Source organism: Triplophysa dalaica, chromosome 16 (assembly GCF_015846415.1).
Source record: "Triplophysa dalaica isolate WHDGS20190420 chromosome 16, ASM1584641v1, whole genome shotgun sequence".
In the NCBI taxonomy this organism is placed as follows: domain Eukaryota; kingdom Metazoa; phylum Chordata; class Actinopteri; order Cypriniformes; family Nemacheilidae; genus Triplophysa; species Triplophysa dalaica.
In genome coordinates, this window is record NC_079557.1 from 4,623,380 (window position 1) to 4,644,952 (window position 21,573).

The 21,573-nt window shown below is 39.2% G+C and overlaps 1 protein-coding gene across 4 annotated transcripts in view; it reads left to right on the forward strand.

Annotated features, from left to right (window-relative positions):
• The window catches only part of unc5a (unc-5 netrin receptor A), a 150,390-nt gene that overhangs the window by 115,533 nt on the left and 13,284 nt on the right, over positions 1-21,573 (forward strand). For 2 of the 4 annotated variants that reach the window (XM_056770282.1, XM_056770284.1), the window contains 5 exons: positions 8,341-8,562; positions 9,193-9,492; positions 11,733-11,820; positions 12,440-12,608; positions 15,433-15,666. In XM_056770282.1, coding sequence (XP_056626260.1) covers positions 8,341-8,562; positions 9,193-9,492; positions 11,733-11,820; positions 12,440-12,608; positions 15,433-15,666 — 1,013 coding nt within the window. The remainder of the gene's footprint in view (positions 1-8,340; positions 8,563-9,192; positions 9,493-11,732; positions 11,821-12,439; positions 12,609-15,432; positions 15,667-21,573) is intronic. The other 2 variants (XM_056770283.1, XM_056770285.1) reach the window with 1 other exon arrangement.

Genomic DNA, 21,573 nt, shown 5'->3' on the forward strand with positions numbered 1-21,573 from the left:
TGTGCCCCTTTCCACAAATAACCTTTTCCTGTTTCTTGTACTTCTGTTCTTTTCATGAAGTAAAAACCCCTACATCTGTTGCCATGGCACCACAGCAGCATCCACATTGGCATCCTCGGGAGCGTTAATGTTGTTGCTGTTCTTCCAATGATTGTTTTTGATATCAGAGCTTCTGATGGCTGTTATCAATGGATGCTGCGAGACTGATTGGTTCAAACAAATGCCAGAGGGAGACGGCGGAGAAGCGGAAGCCGGTGGAATTCCGAGATGGTTTTGTGTGATTTCCTGTGAGGAGTTTTTTAGAGTGCCTCTAAGTCTTTATACATGCCTGCATGTAAAAATGTTACGCTAATACAGCGTGCTAAATGGATCACAGTTATAAAGACAGAAATTAATTGACATTTGGTTTAATTTTTCCTTTCAGTAACTTGGTTCATGAGGTTTTCTGTGTAATCTCTGTATGGCCAAGATTGTTGCTGATGTGGAAAGAAAGAGACAGAAAAAAGTGAAGCTAGAAAGTGAGCAAACACTCCCATTAGTCTGTGCAGAAGATGAGGTCAAGAAGTGAAGAGATTTTTTTATTCCCCGCGCTGCGAGTCGATACACAGTTCTGAAATCCTTTGCACTTTCTAAGGGCCACATATGGAGGCATGTCTCATCATAATATGACCTCAAACCACCTCACCATATTTGCAGCTCTCAAAGATTACGTGCAAAAATTACAAATGTTTCCATCGGCAGCGGAAAACGAAGAAAACGCAGAATAACGCAGCCTGCCAGCTCAAGGCTTGGTTATTAGCATTAGATGTTTACATGCCTCTGTTTTTTGGGAGGTTGCGCCGCAGTCAGTATGTTATTAATTGGCCCATATTGCTTAAATTAAAAACACAGACGCTGCTATGATGGCAGCCACGGGGTAATTTGCGTGGCCGGGGGTCCGGCCAAGCAGATGGGCAGAAAAGTGGTGCATTCACATGTTCTTAGATCAAAATGTTGTTGTTCGAATACACTGTGCAGTGTTGGGTTAACAGGACTATGTTCATCTCACAGGAAGCTCTTTAACGGACAATTCCTGTGATGGGTTATACTGTATGTCTGATAAAATCAGTATTTGTGTCCATCTCTGCTACTAGGCTGGCTCTTCCATTTTTTTTTTTTTTCTTCCAGAATAAATCAAAACTTGTTATACTTTGACTTTTTTAGGTGTAGTCACCCTGTGTTTATCTCACTTTTTAAACAGTTTTGAAAGAGTTCTAGGCCCACTCGGAGCAATTATGAGTAAGACCGGGTTACATATTCTTATTAACGATAATTTTTGTTTTGTAAGAAACTAATATGTTTGCACAATTATATTTTTATCTACAAAATAAATTTCAGACATTAAAGCATACACTTAATTAGGGATAGATTTCTAAGGTTTGCTAGAGAAACATTTTATCTAAGTAATCATAAACATTTGAACAATATTTATGTTCTTTTAGATTTACTTTCTTTCTCAAATTCAAGATTTTTTATCTGCTTCCTCCCACATCATTTACATGCACACTCACACTCCCTGAAACCCTTTTAAGCCCACACTCGAAGGCACATTGAATAGACAAAAATCCCTCAAAATTGGAATGCTGGCCGGAGCAAAATTCTTGTCCCAATCTGTTTTCAGCAGATGCCTCTTGCCAAACAATAGACCTGTTTTATATAGTAATGAGCAGAAAATCCAGCCTGCTTTGGCTACTCTACCGCACAGGAAATATTTTCTTTTCTTTTTTTGAAGCCTTTTAATTATTTGCTAGAGGAAACTCGTTGAAAGTAGCATTCCTTACTATTCAAGAAAAGATTAACCCCAGAGCACCCGCCCTTAATCTTATGCTTTTCTCAAGATTAACACAGCAAAAATGAGCAAGGTCGGTTGTGTGATCGAGACTCAACAAAGTCTGAGTTCTTTCTCTAAAATCTTCGTTTTGCTTTAAACTTAAAGTCTCTGCATCTTTTTCCGTGTATGAACATTTTAATCCATTCATTTATTGTCGTATTTTCTCACACGCCTTCTGGTGCAACTCTTGTTTTTGTATTATGTTCTTTAAACAATGTGGAGACCGCACAATGCTCTGTTCGTCTGGTCGGGATAATTAACTGGTAAAATTACACTCAGGTGTTACTCGGTAAAAAGTGATGATAAAAAAGAAGTCATGTTGCTGAATTAATGCAGCCTGCGCTGATAATCAGACTCATTTCTGCAATAGAGTAAATTAATTTAAAAGCACTGTGGTTTTTCCCATTTAGCAATAATGGAAATAATGTCGTAACCTCTAAGTGCAAATTTAGTCTTTCAAGCTGATGGGTTAATTAAACAATGTGTCCTGCGGGGATGCAGATGCTTATTTATTTTTCATGTGTTTTTATTTTCTATGGTAGAACTGTCACATGAATTTGTCTCAGGCCAGATTTATTAAGATTGCAAAGATTTATTTTAGGATAGAACTTTAGGATCTTCAACCTGCTTGTATTGCAAGTGTTGATAGCCTGAACCAGGTTGACGTTTTGTTCAGTCACATGGATTTATTTTCCGGAAAACAATAGCATCTTCAAGAGAGCACCAGCACAGTCTCTAAATGTCACATCAGATAGACAAGTCCAAGCCTGTTTCTGTCGCCCCTTATAGCAGAATTGCAGGTTGCAGACCGCATCCCACAGTGAGAAGGGAGCAACCTCTATCTGTGATTTACGGTACCCACAGGCGGAGTTCAGTCCCCTCGGGCCAGGCTAAGACTCCCTGCTGATACACTGCACATGATGCTAGGAGCCTCTGTTACACCTGCAGAAATCCATGTTTCGACATACCTTACATCAGCCGCAGGAACACCATGCACATTGCTCACGTGGTTTGTGTTGATTACAGCAAAAAAGAGGGCAGGAGTTGGGGAATCAGATAGCGAAAGCACATCGTCTCCATCTCTTCCTGTGAGAGAGAGACCAAGGCATGAATACTGTGGAAAAAAAGCCGAATCTATCCAATTATTCAACCTGATTAACTGTGTCAATTAAAGCGTGATGGATGTCTCTTCAATTATTCAGCAGGGCAAAGGGAACATCAACCCGGTCTATGGAAGTGTCAATTATTGGGTATTCAGTATATCAGCTGGACCTGATAAAACGTTTAGTATTGGAAGTCCAAGGATGTTACAGGTCAGAACAAAGTTGAGGGATGGCAAGTGGTTTGGGTGAAGAGCTGGAGATTATACTTTTAATATAATGCAGTGATGCTATTGGTTGGTATTAACATTGTATTTTATCATACCATATTAATAAAATAAATACTGGGGTTTATTTATTTCTGCAAAGTACTTTCAAAATACTATAATAGTACTGAGTACATGTCAAAACATTTGGTAATACCATGGTATAGTGGAGTATGATGTAGTGTACTATAAAGTATTTAAGTAAAAGTAATTTATTGATTTCTAGATATGTTTTCTGTATGTATATATTTAATTTATTTAAAGGTTATTTAAAGGTTATTTTTTTTAAAGGTCCAGTGTATGAAATATACCGGCATCTAGTGGTGATTTATTTATGTGTGCATTCACATTATTTCCAACAGATCGTTTAGAGCAAATGTAAATCAAACTGCTGGAGAGCAACATTTTAGAATTTCAGGTGGAATAGCAAGTATATAATATAAATAATAAAGCTCTTTTAAACAAGTAAGATGGTCCAAGGGTTTTGAAGTTTGGAAAGGTCTTGAATTTAGCAAAAACTGCATTTCATCATTCCATGGAAAGTGTGTTTGCTGCCTTTCTGGAGGGCTTTTACAAATGTAACTCCTCACATTTTTTATATTTTATTTTTCCATTGTTTATGCACACAAACTCAGCCTCCATCGTGTTTCTTAGTGCGACAACAGGCGGTTTATGACACGTGAACCTTTTGTCAAGCCATGACGAAGCCCCACCACTACTTCATACACTTTTAATGCATCGTCAATACAAATGTTGTCACGATCCATGTTTGTTTCATTCACAATTGACCAGCTCTCATGAAACAACCCCTGACGCAGTGCCATTTCCTGGAGCTCGGCCACCTTTCCCTATTCACGGTATCATGTTGTATTGACAGAGTCATCAGTCACACGCTCGCAGTCGCCCGAAACACGTCGAGAAGCGCAGCCAATGACCCCGTGGGCCCCCGAGCGATATTACCATTACTCTGAGGGCACGTGAAAGTAATGGAGTTATATTTGGATTCAATTAACTGGACCAGGCACCTGCAGTCCCAAGAAGTGTGGATTGTCTTAAGTAACATCTCCTCTGATAGTCATGAGCGTGTTTATTGCCACTCTGGTGATTAAGAGTGTGATGAACAATTAGAGCACAGCTTCATTAGAGTGACGCAGGCTGGCGTAATGGTAATTGACAGCCTTGTTTTAATTGTCTTTGTGATTTTGGGCTCGGAGATGATTCTAGTTTAATCATTTCCTTTGACAATCTCACTCTCGTTTAGACCAAACAAATGAAGGCTTGTCAGCTGTGAAAGTGAGAGAGGAGGTGTGACACAGATAATTGTAACTTTCTTCACATCATTGTACAAACTAATAAAGGTTAGAGAAACAATTTTTACAGACAGAACTTGTTAACTTGATGACTCGAAATAGACTAGGGAAACAATGTTTTGTTTAAAGATGGGGTAGCATGCTATTTCATGCCTTATGACTTCTTTACACTGTTAAACGTGCTGGCTTCTCATGCTTAACATGGTCAACTTGTTAAAAAAATAGTTGGACATATGACGTAGTTTTTCTGGGCTTTATACACTCCCCCATCACTACCACTTGTTTAGAAAAGTTTTTTTTATGAGTCAGGATCCCTGTTTTGTTATGGGAATCGTATTCCTTTTGCTAAGCCACTCTCACGGAAAAGCACGCCCACGGCAAGGTGAAAGAAAGAGCCCGCCCACTCACCAATAGGAATATCTGCTTATCAAGATTGGCTGCGCTGTGGGCCTGCAGCTGCATCTCGTTACTCTTGCGATAGTGAGAGAAGTTAAGGTGTGTTTGTTCAGGGCATTTCACTGATGGATGTTATATAAACGGTGGATATAATGTTGGATTTGGAGATCGTTTGAAACTGATAGATGTCGCGGTCCCAGTGCTTAGAGATGTCTGACATGAACTGCACACAGTAAACAAGTTAAATGTCTGTGTTTTGTTGGCAATTGGTGCGTACGTGAATATTGTAAATAACACGGAGGGATATGCGATGATGTTTTATGTGCTCGTCCTGTAGTTCCGTCCCCCCTACCTGCCTCCTGCAGCTCATCTTTTTATGGAAATAATCATACAGCTGTAACTCTCTTTTATGTTTTGATCAAACTAAACATTCTCTGAAGATACGACGTGTGCAATACTATTGTATAGGTACTCAAGATTAATATGAGATTGGAAGAAACTGTGTGTAACTCCATCTTTAAACTACCTGATCGGGCAAGAATTGCAGCATTGGCACAAGTTTTGTGCTGGACTCTTTGGTTTGTCATGAAAAACCTTTTTCCAAACTATCATTTGTATGGTTCAGTCTAGTGATGCTAGCGGCTGAAAAATAACACACTTTACCTTGAAGGTTTTGAGCGGCATCTGTTTTGTTCACGCAGAGTTTTGCCCACTAGAAATTTGTGAGAAGATGTTAAATCATGGGCTGAATGTTCAGCACTCAGGTACACAACAGTGCATCATATTGAACAGATTGTACTTGCCCCACAGCCTTGTTTTAACATCAGATCAAATACGGTATCTACTCTGATTTAAGTCAACACACAGACACGAACACCTGTGTGTATTTTATGGGGACCTTCTATAGACATATTGACTTTTTAACTGTACCAACTTGAAATGATGTCCCTTATGGCACTTAAAAATTGGCCCCCATTGACTCTCCATAGTAGGATTAAAAATCACTATGGAAAGTCAATTGGGGCCAATTTTGAAGTGAACCACTACTTTAAACTTACCCTTTAAAGGAAGTTTCTGCATTTTTTCATTATGCAAGCTTTCTGCATTTTACATTTTCAGTTATTTAATATAACGAATGTCTTGTTTTTTCTAATTGGTACAAAAAAATGTCTTTCAAGTTAGCGTTAGTATTTTTGTGGACATTTGGTTCCCACAGTGTAGGATTTACCAGGACACACTTGTAATGTTTTATTTGGAAAAGAAATGGTTACTATAGACTAACCCTAAAGCACACCTAACACTACACAAAATATATATATATTTTTTATCCATTTTTTATTTACAAATGTCACGATGTAAGTTTTTAACAATATGATTATTGTTGCAAAAGGAATTCATGTTCATCTTTAATTTATTTATTTTTTCTCTTTTTTTTGTCGATAAATCACTCTCAAAATACGTTTTTGTAATATTGTTGGCTCTTTTGGCAACTTTAAAGGTATAGTTATCCCTAAAATAACATTTTCTCCACTCTTACTCACCCTCTTGTCATTTCAAACCTCTAGAGCTATCCTTTTAAATGGGTGCTGAATGATTTATGTTATGTAAGAATAATGTCAATAATCATTTGAATATCATGGTAATTGTTAATATCAATATATTTTGACACACATGTCTGGTTTGTTATCTCTGTTGGGACAGTCCATAGGCGTAATGATTTCTACACAGCACAAACTGTATATTTTATCCCCTAAATCTAATGATCATAGAAAACTTTTGGCATTTTTAGTTTTAAAAACATTTTGTACGATTCAAAAGCTTTTTTTAGCTTGATTTTGGTCCCCACGGTGAAACGAGTCTCCATGAGTTGGTGTGTATTCAGGATTAGGTCCGGGATATAAAACAAGCCCACACACACACACTGTATAGATCCTTAAGTTGCTTATTCATTGAGCCCAAATGCACATCTCAGACTGTCCTGCTTTCAGTCACTTTCTGAGTCTTTCCTCTTAGCTTTTAGCTGTCATTCCGCAGAGTGTCTAAATAGGCCTGAATACGCCTCTGCAGTCTCTCTTCACAATAAAAAGCCACCGGGGCTCTCCCAGCTGCGAACACGGACACCTCTGTCACCCAAAAAATCAGCACGCCACAGAGACAACCTTCACAAATCCCATTTCCCACCGACACAATTGATTAGAATAATTTTGGATGTGATTGTCTCTGGGTGCTCAGCCATAAAGCTGCAGGCCATAGAGAGGGAGGGCACGTGAAATTATATGAGTTCATAGGGAAATCTGCTTCATGTCAGAAACACACACAAGCTGTCTCTCTCTCTCTCTGTCTCTCTCTCTCTCTCTCTCTCTCTCTCTGCAAGTGAGTGTCTTTCAAAATCGCTGTCATAAATTCAGCAGCAGAATGCTGATGTTGCATACTGGCAGCAAACACTCCCATCGTTCTAACTGCAATACAAACCACTAAAGCACAGATATTATTAGCTTTTAAAGGAGGCTACAACAGGGAATGTATACAGCTATTGAACGCTGTGCCTGTTAATTCACTTAAACATCCTTTTAATGTGAGACATGTCACTTTAAGTAATTTTGTTTACTAATAACGAAAACTTTCAGGCTGAATTTGGTTAATGTCAGAGTACAGATGCAAAAGTAATACACAGAAAATTAGGTATTTCATTATATGGAGAGCATTTATCTTGCCTTATTACTTCAGGCTGTTTTACACCAACATTTCAGGCTATATTTGTATTGGAATACTAGTTTCTTTCTTCCTTCCTTTCTTTCCGTTTACACTAAGTGAATATTCTATGGCGATATGCTATTACACAACCGAATATAGCTGTATTTTATTTGGATTAAGTAGAAAAAGTAGTTATATGCTATAGGTACTTATAAATAGTGGCAGATAACGTTACTATTTGCTTCTCAGTAGTTTGTTGTGCGTTAAAAATGATGCTATAATAATGGAGTATAAATCATAAAATGATTAAAACGATGGCAACGTACTGAGATATTAAAGCCATATCCCTAACCTTAATTAAACTTTAAGAATAAAAAATAATTTTAAGATGAATCAATTTTATTGCAAACAAATGCCTTTATGATCTGTAATTTGATAGAAAAAGGAAAAAGAGCGTTTTCAGCGAGAGCTGGATTAGAACCCCGGTCTCCAGTGCCACAGCTATACAGACTTTACACCTTACGCCACTGTTTGTAATGGCGGCATTCTTAAACTTTCTCTATTCCATTCACATATTGGACTAGTGCAAATAGTCTCTGCCAACAAGGCGGGCTATTAGTACTCCGTGTAAATAGACACTTGGTTTATTAAATGTAAATACATTGTAAGTTTAAATTACATTTTCTCTCTCTCTCTATGCACAGCTGCATCAGGTGCTGAGGATGTGGCCCTGTACGTTGGCATCGTGGCTGTTGCCCTGTGTCTCACCCTCCTGTTGATCATCCTGGTGCTGGTGTACCGCAGAAAGAAGGAAGGTCTGGATGCAGATGTGGCCGACTCTTCCATTCTCACCACTGGCTTCCAGCCCATGGGCATCAAGCCCACCAAGCCAGGTGTGTGGGCACCGCGCAGGGCAGCTCGCAGCAGTAGGCTATTGTTTCTCTACACTATCCTCCCCTCGTCACGGTCTTTCATCCATTCATCCCCGCACCCGTGTTCCTGTGCCACCTGTGGTTGCTGCCCACAGTCTTGTAAACGTGTTTGTGTACGTGTAGCATTTAAAAGAAGGTTATCATAGTTGGTGTGCCACCATCACAGTTACAAATTTACTGGAATGTTTTCATATATATTTAAAGATAAAAGAGAGGATTTCTACTTGCCCACCTTTAACCTTGAGAAGTTATTTAGTAATAGTAACATTACTTAGATTTTTGGCAAAACTTATTTTGGTTTTGGTGTATTTAAAATGTTTATTGCGACAACAGCTAGAAATATGGAGATGAATTAAGCCACACAGAAACGGGCTTTATTTAAAGTGTAAAAATTTCAACCGTGACTGCCGAGCTTTCTTTAAACGCTGTATGGAATTGATTGTGCCTGCTAAAGAGGAGGAGAAGGCATTGATTTATTTACGAGCGAGTCTCTCTCAGCGCCGAAGGCCCGGCTACATCCATGGATGTGTGCGTTCGCGCAGAATATCAATTTGTGCCGCGCACTTTTAACCAGCGTGACCTTTAAAGAGTTTTTCACTTGTTTTTTTCTCCCTGTTTATACAGAAAACTCACATTTGCTCACAATCCAGCCGGATTTGACCACCACCACCACAAGCTATCAGGGAACTCTGCGTTCCCGTAACGAAGTCGGCGGAAAGTTCTCCATGAGCAACGGCCCACTACTGGAGCCCCTTCCCAACGGCTCCCACACGCTACATAATGGAAAGCTGCCCAGTGACCCCAACGCCTTCATGGATCGCCTTTCTTCTCAGACGTATTTCAAAACGCTACCGAGAGACAATGTCAACACCTCGTATGGCACGTTCAATTTCCTGGGTGGGCGTCTCACCCTTCCTAATACTGGTAAGATTTTAAGACTCAACAGTAAACTGTATATTGGGTATAAAGGGTGTTTTTTTTCTTCATGTTTAGTCAAGATTGTTGCGAATCAGCTCTGGAGCTTTGTTAAACTGCAACGTTATTATACCGACACGGCCTGAAATCGAGGGGCGAGGTGATCCAATTACACGGTAATCCAAGCAGTTTTATGTAAATTGGGACGCAAGCTATCGAGAACACCTGCTAAAATGCTTTTTTTAAAGTAACAAGGGAAAGCAAAGAACCGCTTCCATTTATACAGCAATGATTGTGTTATGACAAAGATGACCATTTTCTTCTTAGACGAAAATGGCTGTAATTGGGGAACGTCCTGTTTTATTTTCCCTTTCTCCGTTTGATGAATACCTCACCGCATCCTTCGCCGGCTGAGTCAGTGGCTTAGTTGCGAGTCGTGGCGCTGTAAGCCGATATGCAGCGTGCACATGCACATCGCCTGCAACCCTATCTACTCCAAGGACACCACCAGAGTATATTCAAAGCAATTAGGCTTCTTAATAACAGACAGACGGCTCATCAGCCTGTCACATTATGAATCATTTGTGGTCAAAGAGACGGCTCAGAAGATGATGGAAATGAAATAACCAGAGCTCCCTGAGCTGAGGACATTGTCCTTAGAAATGCAATGGCTGTCTGTGGCCATTGTTGTGGATAAACATGTTGTGGGCAGGTGTTTTGAGGACGTTTCGCAGATATGCATTTAGGTCCTCCCGGGAAGAGCCTATTTATAAGTTTGTAAGATATAATTACAACCCAGTGTTTTTGGTTAAGGTTTGGCTGGTCAGTGACAGCAGTCTGCCCCTGCTGGTAGATTTTATAACTACATCTTACGCAGCCAAAAAGCATTTACTTCATTGACTGGTATTCAAAAGCAGCTGTGTATTATGATGAAATATAATTTTCTCAAAAAATAATTTATTGTATTACATCAGATCAGTGGTTCTAAAACTGGAGGCCCTAATATGGATCCATGGGGGCCGCAGATTTTGTGGCACTTAATGAAATATAGAAATTTGTCATATATTTTATGTAATCAAACACTGTCAGAAAAATGAGACCACCAAACAAATTAATGAATGTTTCAGCATTGTATAACTGAATATGTTTTTGGTTTAATTAAAATTCAAAAATTAAGATTATAAATCTTTATTTGGGGGGTCGCAAAGCAATGGACTCTACACAAAGGGAGAACTACTTAGATGCTTTACCCTAAATTCTCCAATGTTTTATCATCTGCAAGTCGTGACAAAAGGTGATCATTCACATTAAGGTTACAGCTCAGGTGATGAAACAACATTCAGATTGGGTGCAACCTCCAGGGCTGAATGTGTTTTTAAGGATGTGCTTTACAGCGAGTGTGTAATTTATGCTTTTTTTATGAATTATAATATCACTTAAAACTAGATTTGGGAAATCAATTCCAATTCTGGAATCGGAATAGAAAGTTTGGGGATCGGATACTTGATATAAAATGAACATTTCAATTTCTCCTATCAGCTCCTGTTTAGAAATGCGCATGTGTTATCTTGTGATCATATTTTACTCTAGCAAACAAAGTTTAGCTATGGTATTTGTAATAAAGCTCAGTTAACACAATGGTACTATATTTTACTGTAACTACAGTTTAACCACAATATTTGTAGATAGGTTATGGTATTACAGATTGTAATAAATCTGACAAAATGTGTGTATGCTCAAAATCAAAAGGAATATAATGCTAATCAGTCAATAAACCGGCGAAATGACCATACATATTGATATCTAAATGTTTCACTTTTTTTACAACCTTTGGAATCGAAGCGGAATCATAATTAGAATTGGAATTGATAACATTCAAACGATACCCAACTCTATTTAAAACTGAGATTTGCAGTGAATATTATTATTAAAGAAAAAAACTTAATTATGACCAAAAGCAATTTGCCAGTAATTAAAACATAATAGAGTTTGGTACGATTCTGATATAACTATAAAGCACCAATTGGGTTCCCCATTTGCTTCCCGTTTCTTTTTTATCTCCTGTTTGGCAAAGATAAAGTAGAAGTTTTAAAGGGTACATCTTGCAGATGGCTCCGTTGACCTTGGCCGGGGATTTGCTGAGAATTAACGGCATTTAGTTTTGTCACATAAAGATCTGCAGTGACAAAGGCAGCGTTCACACGGAACAAATGATCCTACCTTTTCTTTTTTGTCCCTATTTACATTAGGAATCAGTCTGCTCATCCCGCCGGAGGCCATTCCCAGAGGGAAGATTTATGAGATTTATCTCACCATTCAGAAGAAGGAAGATATGAGGTACGTCCCTGGAACCAATCTGCGGATCTGCCTCACAAAGAAAGGAAGCACAGTGTGAATCAGATTTTAAAAAATGCTGGCAGGGAGCGCTGAGCATAATTGAAGTCAATCTCCATGCGCTGGTGTGCGTGATTTTTGTGTGTGGATGTGTGTGCGTGGTCACTTCATGCTTCTTGATGTGTTGGATTGCGGTCCGATTGGTCATGCACATTACATTTACACTCGGCCACATAAATTTGCCTCTGCAAAATGTAAATATATTCGTTTTTTTTCATCGGATCAGTAAAATGCATGAAGTGACCGAGTGTAAGTACCCTCAAATACAGGCATGAGCGTTTAAAGGATTGTTTGTGCGCGTCTGCTAAATGTAAATGTTTTCATTTTTTCTTCTTTCTATCAGAGTGAAGCGGCAGGTCCGGCCATTTTCAACACATGCATTCATACCCTGTTAACAGCGTTCTTGCTCTTGGTCTTGAATCCAGATAGTAAAAAGTTAGATCAGCGCAGTGGCCTGATTAATATAGAAACCTTTTCTCGTAAAAGGTTTTGGTCTGTGCTTGACTTAGGTCGTCCATTCAGGGCCCTTCGGCTAAATACTTGACCGTTTGCTCCTCACTAGGTTGCCCCTGGCTGGGTGCCAGACGCTGCTAAGCCCCGTGGTGAGCTGCGGGCCGCCCGGTGTGATGCTCACCCGGCCGGTCATCCTCAGCATGGACCACTGCTTCGATGCCTGCCTGGAGAACTGGGCCATCCGTCTGAAGAAGCAGTCCTATGAAGGAAGTTGGGAGGTGAGGGTTTGTAGATATTTGCGGGGATTTAAAGTGATCGTTCATCACCATATTATAATTATTTGTTCATTTACACACCCTCAAGTCATTCCAGTCTTGTATGACTTTATTAATCTGCAGAACACTAAAGAAGATATTTGGAAGAATGTAGATAACCGAACAACACTGGCAAGCACAGACTTCCATTGTACACAACCGCTAAGACATTTATCAAAATATCTTCTTTTGTGATAAATAAGTGTGCTTAAATTGGCAGATTTTTATTTTGATGAAGCGTCCCTTTAAATCGCAGGTTCGAACCCTTTGCATTTATTTTTACATGCAGCCTTTTGCAATGTTTAAATCTTTTGTGTGATTGTTCCTCACTTTAATTATCATTCACTGGCATGTAGGTGGTGTCTGCTAATGAATTCACGCTGTTCGTTCACCTTTCTTACCCTTTCTCATCTCTTCCTCACTCTCTCACATCCTCCCGCTATTGAATTCAGCCTCTTATGGAGGCAAATGGTCTGTGTCGTCATAATCATTTCAAATAGTCTCTCAGACAATAAAACTCTCAAGTGTTTCCATCCGTGTACCCCTCATTTCACCTCTCGCTCATACCTGCGCATTAAATCTCTGTTTAATTGTACCGAGCTCTCTTCATTCCATCCGGCGACCGTTCGACCGCTCCCGGGTCAGTTCCTCAGTACCTCTGATGGCTTCTCCGAATGTCGCTAAACTGCGCCCGGGTCGCCGTTAGAGTCGTCAGGCGCAGAGACAAGGAAGAGAAGGAGCGTACGGAGGAAGGACGGTGGAAAAGAGCGAAGGTCCTCTTTCATGTTCGATACCGTGCATAAATTATTCAGGCTCCTCGGCGTGGCAGCAGTGGGCCGGCAGAAGAATGAATAGGCCTGTCTTAGAAAGGGAGTAGAGGAGCACTTTTAATCATCCCCTGCCCCAAATATAGCCCGTCGGCGGCAGGTCACCGTTCTTGGCCAGGTACCACAGACGCGGGAGGAAAAAAAGTCAGGGAAGTTTGTCCTGAAAGGAGCCCTGGCAGTCAGACTCAAAGCAATTAATTTCTCCGGAGGACGCACATCAGCGAAACACAAGCGGGAGAGAATGAAATATAGTCCGTGTCGTTATCGAACCGCGGGATGAATTTTTTTCGAGCCATTTCAAAAAAATTATAATAGAAAAAAACGAGACTTCATTGTGGTCAAATGGAAAATGGCTAGTGCCAATACTAATTTCACTGATGAAGATAGTGGCTTATTTTATTGATTGCTGGATGTAATTTCCTGGCCGGGATCCCGAGGTGCATGACAGTAGGGCTGCCGCTCTGTATTTGATTAGATAATAGTGAGAGAGAGAGAGAGAGAGAGAGAGTGTGTGTGTGTGTGTGTGGAGTCTTTCTGATGAGGTTCCTACAGAAGGTTGACCTGTCACCACAGGTCCTTTCTCTAATTAAACCCACTCTGGGGAACTATTATGTGATTGTATCTGACCGTAGACTGTGAGAGAAACGGCATGTTCGCAGTAGTGTTGGGCTCTGCCGGAGTCACGTTTTCTGACAGAATGCCTTTTCTCAGCATTTTAATACTTTTTCTCTGTGTTATAAAGCCACACATGAGGGCACCTCTGCTGTCTGTTTCTGCTGTCATCCAGTTTTACTAATGAGTTCCTTATTGCATGTGACAATTGACTATAGTAATTAAAGCCGCAAATGCCCCTTTGTCGCCATCTCTGCTTGAAACATCAAATTGCAGGTTAGTATACAGACTTTCTTTATGTTGAGTGAGGTCAGATGACTATCTGCTTATCCTACCAGACAGCTCAAATTATAAATCATTACTATCATTGCTAATCAGGATAAGGAGACCGGATTTTTGTTTATTTGTAGCTTTAATTGTTTTAGTCTGTTGTTTGTATGCAAGTAGACATGTACCGCAAACTGCTGTCTTAAATGTTCAGGTATGATTTAAAGATTATATTAAAGGAGAACACCAGAATACCGCATCACGGTGGGTTAAAAACCAAACCAGATCACCTTAGCAACTGCAAAGCATCGCCTTGGCAACCACTCACAATAACCTCACAATAACCTCACAAACGTAGATCATATTAAAAATTATGTTTTTTTTATTGACTTTCATTCATGTTGATTGAATTGAAGTTGAAACCTGATTTAAGTTTACATTTCCGATATTTCTGCTTGTTTTGAGAGCAAACACTGACTTGAGATGTTTAGTCTTGTTTTCATAAAAAAAAGATCAAATTTAAGTCTGTTTAACTTTGTACTGATACAAATGTTTTACATTTATTGTTATAAGTTATGTTATGTTATTATGTTATGTTATATTTTGTTATGTTATGTTATGTCATGTCATGTCACAAGACATTTGATTATTTTTTCATTTGTACAAGAGAAAACACAAAGTAAAATCTATTTGTTGCAGTGTTTTCCTTGCCTTTAAATAAACAGTATTATCAAATACTTTAAGAACTCAAGCCTAGCAAGTCTATGAGTATCTAATGATTTGTTCTCCGCTTGTAAGCAGAAGAAAGGTAAGCTCATATATCTCTTAGTGGGCACTGTCATGTGTGAACGTTCAGGACGAACCCCTGCTATTAGTGGCTCATTAGGCACAGAACACAGTTCATTATGCGAATCATTCCATTACTGCTTACCCAAATCACTTCATTGTAACTAAAACCTGACACTGAACAGCATAGGGGCAAGAGTGCATCATCCGTCTAATATACGCTCCGGTTCGCTCTCCTCAGCATCACTGCATTTCCTCCTGCTCGTACTCATGCTGTTTTCTCATTGGCTCTTCAGGATGTTCTTCAGCTGGGGGAGGAATTGGTGTCAGAGCCTTATTACTGTCAGTTGGAGGCGGAGACGTGTCAGGTCTTCACCGAGCAGCTGGGTCGCTTTGCTTTGGTGGGGGAGTCCCTCTGCATGGCCGCCGCTAAACGCCTGAAACTACTGCTGTTCGCTCCCGCCTACTGCTCCACGCTGGAGTACAACATCCGTGTCTACTGTATGGATGACACACAGGACCTGCTGAAGGTGAGACGGATGGGATTGTGAGTCTTTAATTGCTTAAGGAATAGTTCACCCAAAGATGAAATTCTAATGTTCCAATTGAAAAGCCCTGCTGTTCGTGACTTTATTTGAACACAAATATTTTAATCCCATTTTGTTGGCTTACAGTATATAGGACCCCAAAAGCACATCCGTCCATTGTTAAAGGAATCCAAACAATTCATATTGTTTAACGAAATGTTTGTATGGAAACTATAAATATTTTGTGGGATTTATATGGGTCATTAAAACCTAAACAAACACATTTAAGTGCTAAATTCAAATATGGTGACACTTCGATCACTTCTTCAAGTTCTTGCATCTTATGATGAATTATCATATGACAACTAGTCATGAGACACGCAAGAACCAATGAAATCACGGCATATAAGATAATTTTCAAAGTAAAATTATTTATTTGTGTTCTGCTTAAGAAATGGTTAGTGAAGCAAATTCTGAGAATTTTCACTTTGGGTAAAGTCGGTCAACAGCAATTTTCTCGTGAATTTCTCGTGAAGCCGGTTATTTTGCTGTATTCAAATCACTAGCCGTGCTGTATTCATCCATTTTTTCTGCAGAAGGGGGTCCCAGTTTTTAGCTTATTTTTGTCCCCCTCTGAACGGATCGAGATTAATCGTGAGCTAATGCCAAAAACAGGCTCCCTCGAGGAGCTCATCTGAGCCGACTGTAAAGATTTCATTTGCATGCTTAATTAGTAAATGAAAAGCAGAGAGTCTGCAGCCGCGGCCCCTGAGCTCGGTTCGGCTCTCACTGTCACGGTAAGAGGGTCCCTGTCCAGCTCAGCCCACTCCAGCCTCTTAAGACCTGCCAGAAAAGATGACCTCCCCTACCCAACGCTGCTCAATGGGCCCCGCTGGATGGCAGGAATTTGGCTGGTTCGTTTAAAATGAGCTCTTAGCCATTCAGAGCCACCTCCCAACCAGTTATCTCTCAAGCGTTTGTGAGAACACTGACTGTTCTGCTGTTTCAAAGTAAAGTGGTGATTTGTTGGCCCCCTGAAAAGCTTTTTTATTTCATAAAGATGTTGTGATGTTTAGTATGTTTGTGTGTTTATCTATAGGTACCGTAGTGTTGAGCTAGTTTGTTTTGTTCGTGACCTGGTTTCTTACCTTTCCTTTGATCAGAGGGGAAATTTTACACCTTCTATGCGGTGTGTGCAGTTATTCTGGGCAGTCCGTTGTGTGCTGCTGCATCCTCAATCACCCGAATACACAGATTCCTGTGGTAAGCCGCAATGTTATTGTGGGATATGCAGTGTTTTATTCTTTTCAAGGTGGTTTAAATAGATGGCAAGTAGGCTGTATGCCGGTCTTTAGAAGGTAGATGTTCATTCTTTGACTCGAATCCTATGATTCTGTTGATCGAAAAGATTTGTTCACGTTTGTTAATTGATTTATCCAATGATTCATTACATCAGTAAACCAACAGACGGCGACCGGTAAGAGTTTGCTTTTTTATTAAATAGCAAAAGTAATTTAATAATTAAGTTATTTTATCCTTTATTTTATTTACATTTTATGTCTACAGATATACTGAAACTTACGAGATACATTTTGTTAAAAGCATATTGTAACAAAGTTCAAAGTAGGGGAGGAAGGAGGCGTTAACCGATGAACATTTAAGCAAACTTTAATCAAAATAAACAAACAATAGCACGGAAGTAAAAGACCGGCAGCCACCTCACGGTCGACTATCGGCCACAAGAACATAAACACAAACTACAGATGTCCAGGCCTGGTCCTCTCTCATCAGCAGTCCCGTCGCTCTTCCTCCCCCGCCTCCCGACTCCCGTCCCACCTTCCTCACCACACATAAGTTTTCTTTTTTCTTTTCACATTTTTCAGTTAATTGATTTCTGCTGTAGAAAGGGACTTTAGTAGTTTAGTAGTTTGTTTGTCAATGAAGTAAAGAAAAAACATAAGAGTATATTTTTACTGCCAGTCCAAGACACGACCTAAAACACTGTTGTGTGTATCCGTAAAACCTTCTTTCCATCAGTACGTTTAACAAATGGTAAGATTGTAATGTGTTAGATTCATTGCAGTTTATTGCTCAAGTCGGCGTTCGCCGAGCATTCGCGTTTGCTTAAGTTATGTTTTTGGTCTAAGAGGTTCTTCAATACGGATTTGACCTTCCTCTAAAGATGTGAGGCAGATTTATTGTGATGGAATTATTATGGTAATTGCGGCCGGCAACAGAAGAGGATTTTGGAATTAGCATTAGCATTAGACGCGACGGTCATGACAAAGATACATCACTTTTTTAATGTCTCTCCACTATCGTCTTCTGTGAATATTAATTGCATTATGATCGCCGCCGGGCTTCAATCACACACACACACACACACACAGTGGTGCTACATTAGTTTAAAGCACAGTAATGGGCTGCCAATGGAGAAAACCCTTACATTTTTCAATGTTGTTTTAGTTTTCGTTCCTCTTTTTGGGCAACAACTTTTCTATTCTAGAGACGTGCAAAACAAAACAAAACAACTTATCGACTTATATCAAGTGTTTTGCTGTTTAGACATTGGATATTTCAATAGCAGTTTACAATAAGGTCTCGTTCATTAATTTAAACATTTATATTCATTGTTAATTCATGTCAGTTCATTGTGCCTTTACTAATGTTAACAGGCACCGTGTTTCGTTTTAATAAATGTATTGTTAAATTGAAGATGCAGTTGTCGTAGTAGTGTTTAATGTTAGTTCATTTGAACTATTTGTTCTTAACTAATGTTAACAAATGACACCTCACTGTAAAGCATTACAGACATTTCTATCCATCAACAGTTTGGCTTGGGACTGATAGCTAAAGAAAACCAGCCATCTTTCATCTCCCAATTAAAGCACATTAAAAACAAAGCTATTGTCTTTGATCATGAGGATGACATTTGGGAGTCTATGACATTTCAACAGAGATGCTCTCAATATGTTTGTGAGTCTTATGGGACCAATTGGATAAATATTTAATGTACAGCGGCCCATTTCAGTGGAGCTGCCTCCACTGCTGCTTACACTGTAGTTGGACACTCTTTGTGTGTTATAGGACCTGATAGAGACACAACCTTTAATCTCTTCAATTGCGTATATATAAAATTCCTAGTCTATGATAATCCTGTCTTAGGAGTGATATTTTTATGCGAAGAAAAGATGCGGCTGGAAACGATAGTAAAATGGCCATCAGGTGACATTGCAGATGACACAAATTTAAATCCACCTGCCAAAGTTCAGCGTGTTGGACCTTATATGTTAACCCCTTATCCACAGCTCTGACCTTTCCAGTGATATTAATGTGATCTCACTAAAACGTTTGCCCTTTCAACAAAGCACGATTGACAGCATCAGCGTCCAGCAGAAAGAGCATGAAGATACAGATTACAGCACAACAACATCCACGTGTTTCCTGTGCACCAGCAGAAGAATGTCTTCGGGTTATCCAGCTCATCACCCAGGAGCGTATTGTAAAATATCCTCTTGTTTCAGAGATGGATGAACGATGACCTTTGGTGCTTCTTTCCAAATGTTGTTACCATTTAATCACAAGCCGTGCCATATTCTCCTTTCCCCACAGACATTTCAACACAGCAGCCAAATGTCTGTGGAGCTACGGCTGGTGTTTTCTGTCTGCTGACTCCGCTAGAAACCAAAGAGAGATGGTTAGAAGGAGAGTGAGAGAGAGAGAGTTCTCATATTTGACCTTTTGTGTAACATCGCAGGATAATTTGCATCTGTGTGCACGCGTTCTCGTTGCCCAGGAGGAACAGAAATGGTGTTGTCGTGATGCTGTACCTCCTGCCGTTGATCGCGGACGTGATGTTTGACTAAACAGTTGTCCTCATCATGGCACCTAATGGACCAAAGAATCAAAACAAAGCCGTTATAATTGAGAAAATTATGTCACAAACCTTTGCTGGGTTGTTTTAACCTAAAGTACTGGGACGTTATAACCCACTCTTGGGTCAAATATAATATTTTGTGTTAATTTAACCCAACGGCTGGGTTTGTCCCTTTTTGACACAAAAATAACCCATCCTTTTTAAGAATGCTTTCATACAAGTTATATATTAAAAAAAATTTGGTTAAACAAATATTAAAATAAAATAGCTTGTAAATAAGATGTCAATGCCAAGCCATTCAAATCTAACATACAGAAGTTGAAGTACAATAGTTTTTACTTCAGGTTCCTGACGCATTTTTGAGTGAAACAGATGTTTGAATGAGAAAAATAGCTTGTTTTTTTAAATTGCAAATTTATTGGATGTATGAAAATAGTCATTTTGCATTTTGAAATGGAGCTGGCAGCACACTGACATTTGAAGGGGAAGAGTTAACGGATGCTCCGCCCAAGCCATCTAACATAAGTCATAAGGGCATATTCATTTTAATAAGAGAATGACTCACACTGATAAGATGGTTACAATAAACGCATCAATATTACATGAAAAAATAGGATTTTTTTATTTCACTTGGACATTCAAACGTATGCATTCCCAAAATAAAAAGTAATTAGTATATTAAATGAATAATATGAAATAAGTCAAATAAATACAGAGGTTTGACCATATCAAGATTTGTTAGATATTGAGCTGTATAATAAGTAATAAGTCAAATAAATGAATAATACGCATTACGTAATAGTTCAAATGAATACAGCAGTCTGACCATTTCAAGATTTGTCAGATATTGTACTGTAGTGTTACAGAATATTATTGACATGTTCATCATATTTTAGTTGTGGGAACGGTTTGTGGATAATAGTCGATATTTATTGACAGCTCAATTTAGTGTCAGATGATATTGGACCTTTGGTTTACCGTGTTGGGAAAGAGACCCATTAGAATGAATTTGCTTATTTTATCAATAAAACAGACTGTAATACGTGTTTAGATGTGTGCTGTAAATGTTTAAAAACAAATGGAAATGAATTGCGTAATGTAAAGTTTGTTTTTACAGATGTGTATCACACCACCTCAAACATTTAACTCCGTGTTCATCTGTTTAAAGGTGTGATCTGATTCTTCGACAGTTAGCTGCTGTTTCTCTGGAAATATATTACATCTGTGGACAGATCAGATATCTGTGTTTTATTCTTAGTGCGGGGTCTGAAAGGTCTTTATCTGTTTGATATAATATCAGGTGTTGAAACCGTAGCGAATGATAGTCTTTATCAGAAATGAGTTTTTAATAGAGCCAACAGAGGTGAGATGTGTATTTTTAATATCAGCCAACAGCGATGAAGGTGAACGTGTGTCTGCACATTGCTCATGTTTTGGTTATCAATCAGATAGAGGAGGAAAAGTGTGGAGACGTTGAAGGTGTTGGGTGGGAGAGAGAGAAAGAGAGGAAAATAACCCTGTCACCAGCTGGAGAAAACTCACAGACATATGTCTGCATGATTTACATCTGCGAACTGTTCGCCTTCATCATTCAGAACAATTTTCTGACTTTCCCCGTTCGCTCGTCAACGGAAAGCGCAGGATCTGTTTCTCACGGCTGAGAAGTCACGGAAGACGCCAGGCGGAAATTAGTCAATGTCAGTCACTTTGTTATTCTATCATATCTTTACTGTATGTGCTGGATTAAGCTGCTACAGACCGAAAAATGTATTACTATGGATCTGTAGTATCATTAAAATCAAATCTTTATCCTTAGTTTAGCTGGTTTATCAAACGTCTGTCAGTGGTTGTTCATTTATAGCCTGCTCATTTTAATTTAATATGGCATGATGCTTGTTTCTTGTAGCGTATTTCTGGTGATCCAGTTGGAACACAATGGGTAGACGCACTCTGCATTTATTTTTAATAGGTTTTTAATTAAAAAGCTCTGTGATGTTGCCAAAAAAGATACCTAAAGTCTTGTAGTGGCAAAG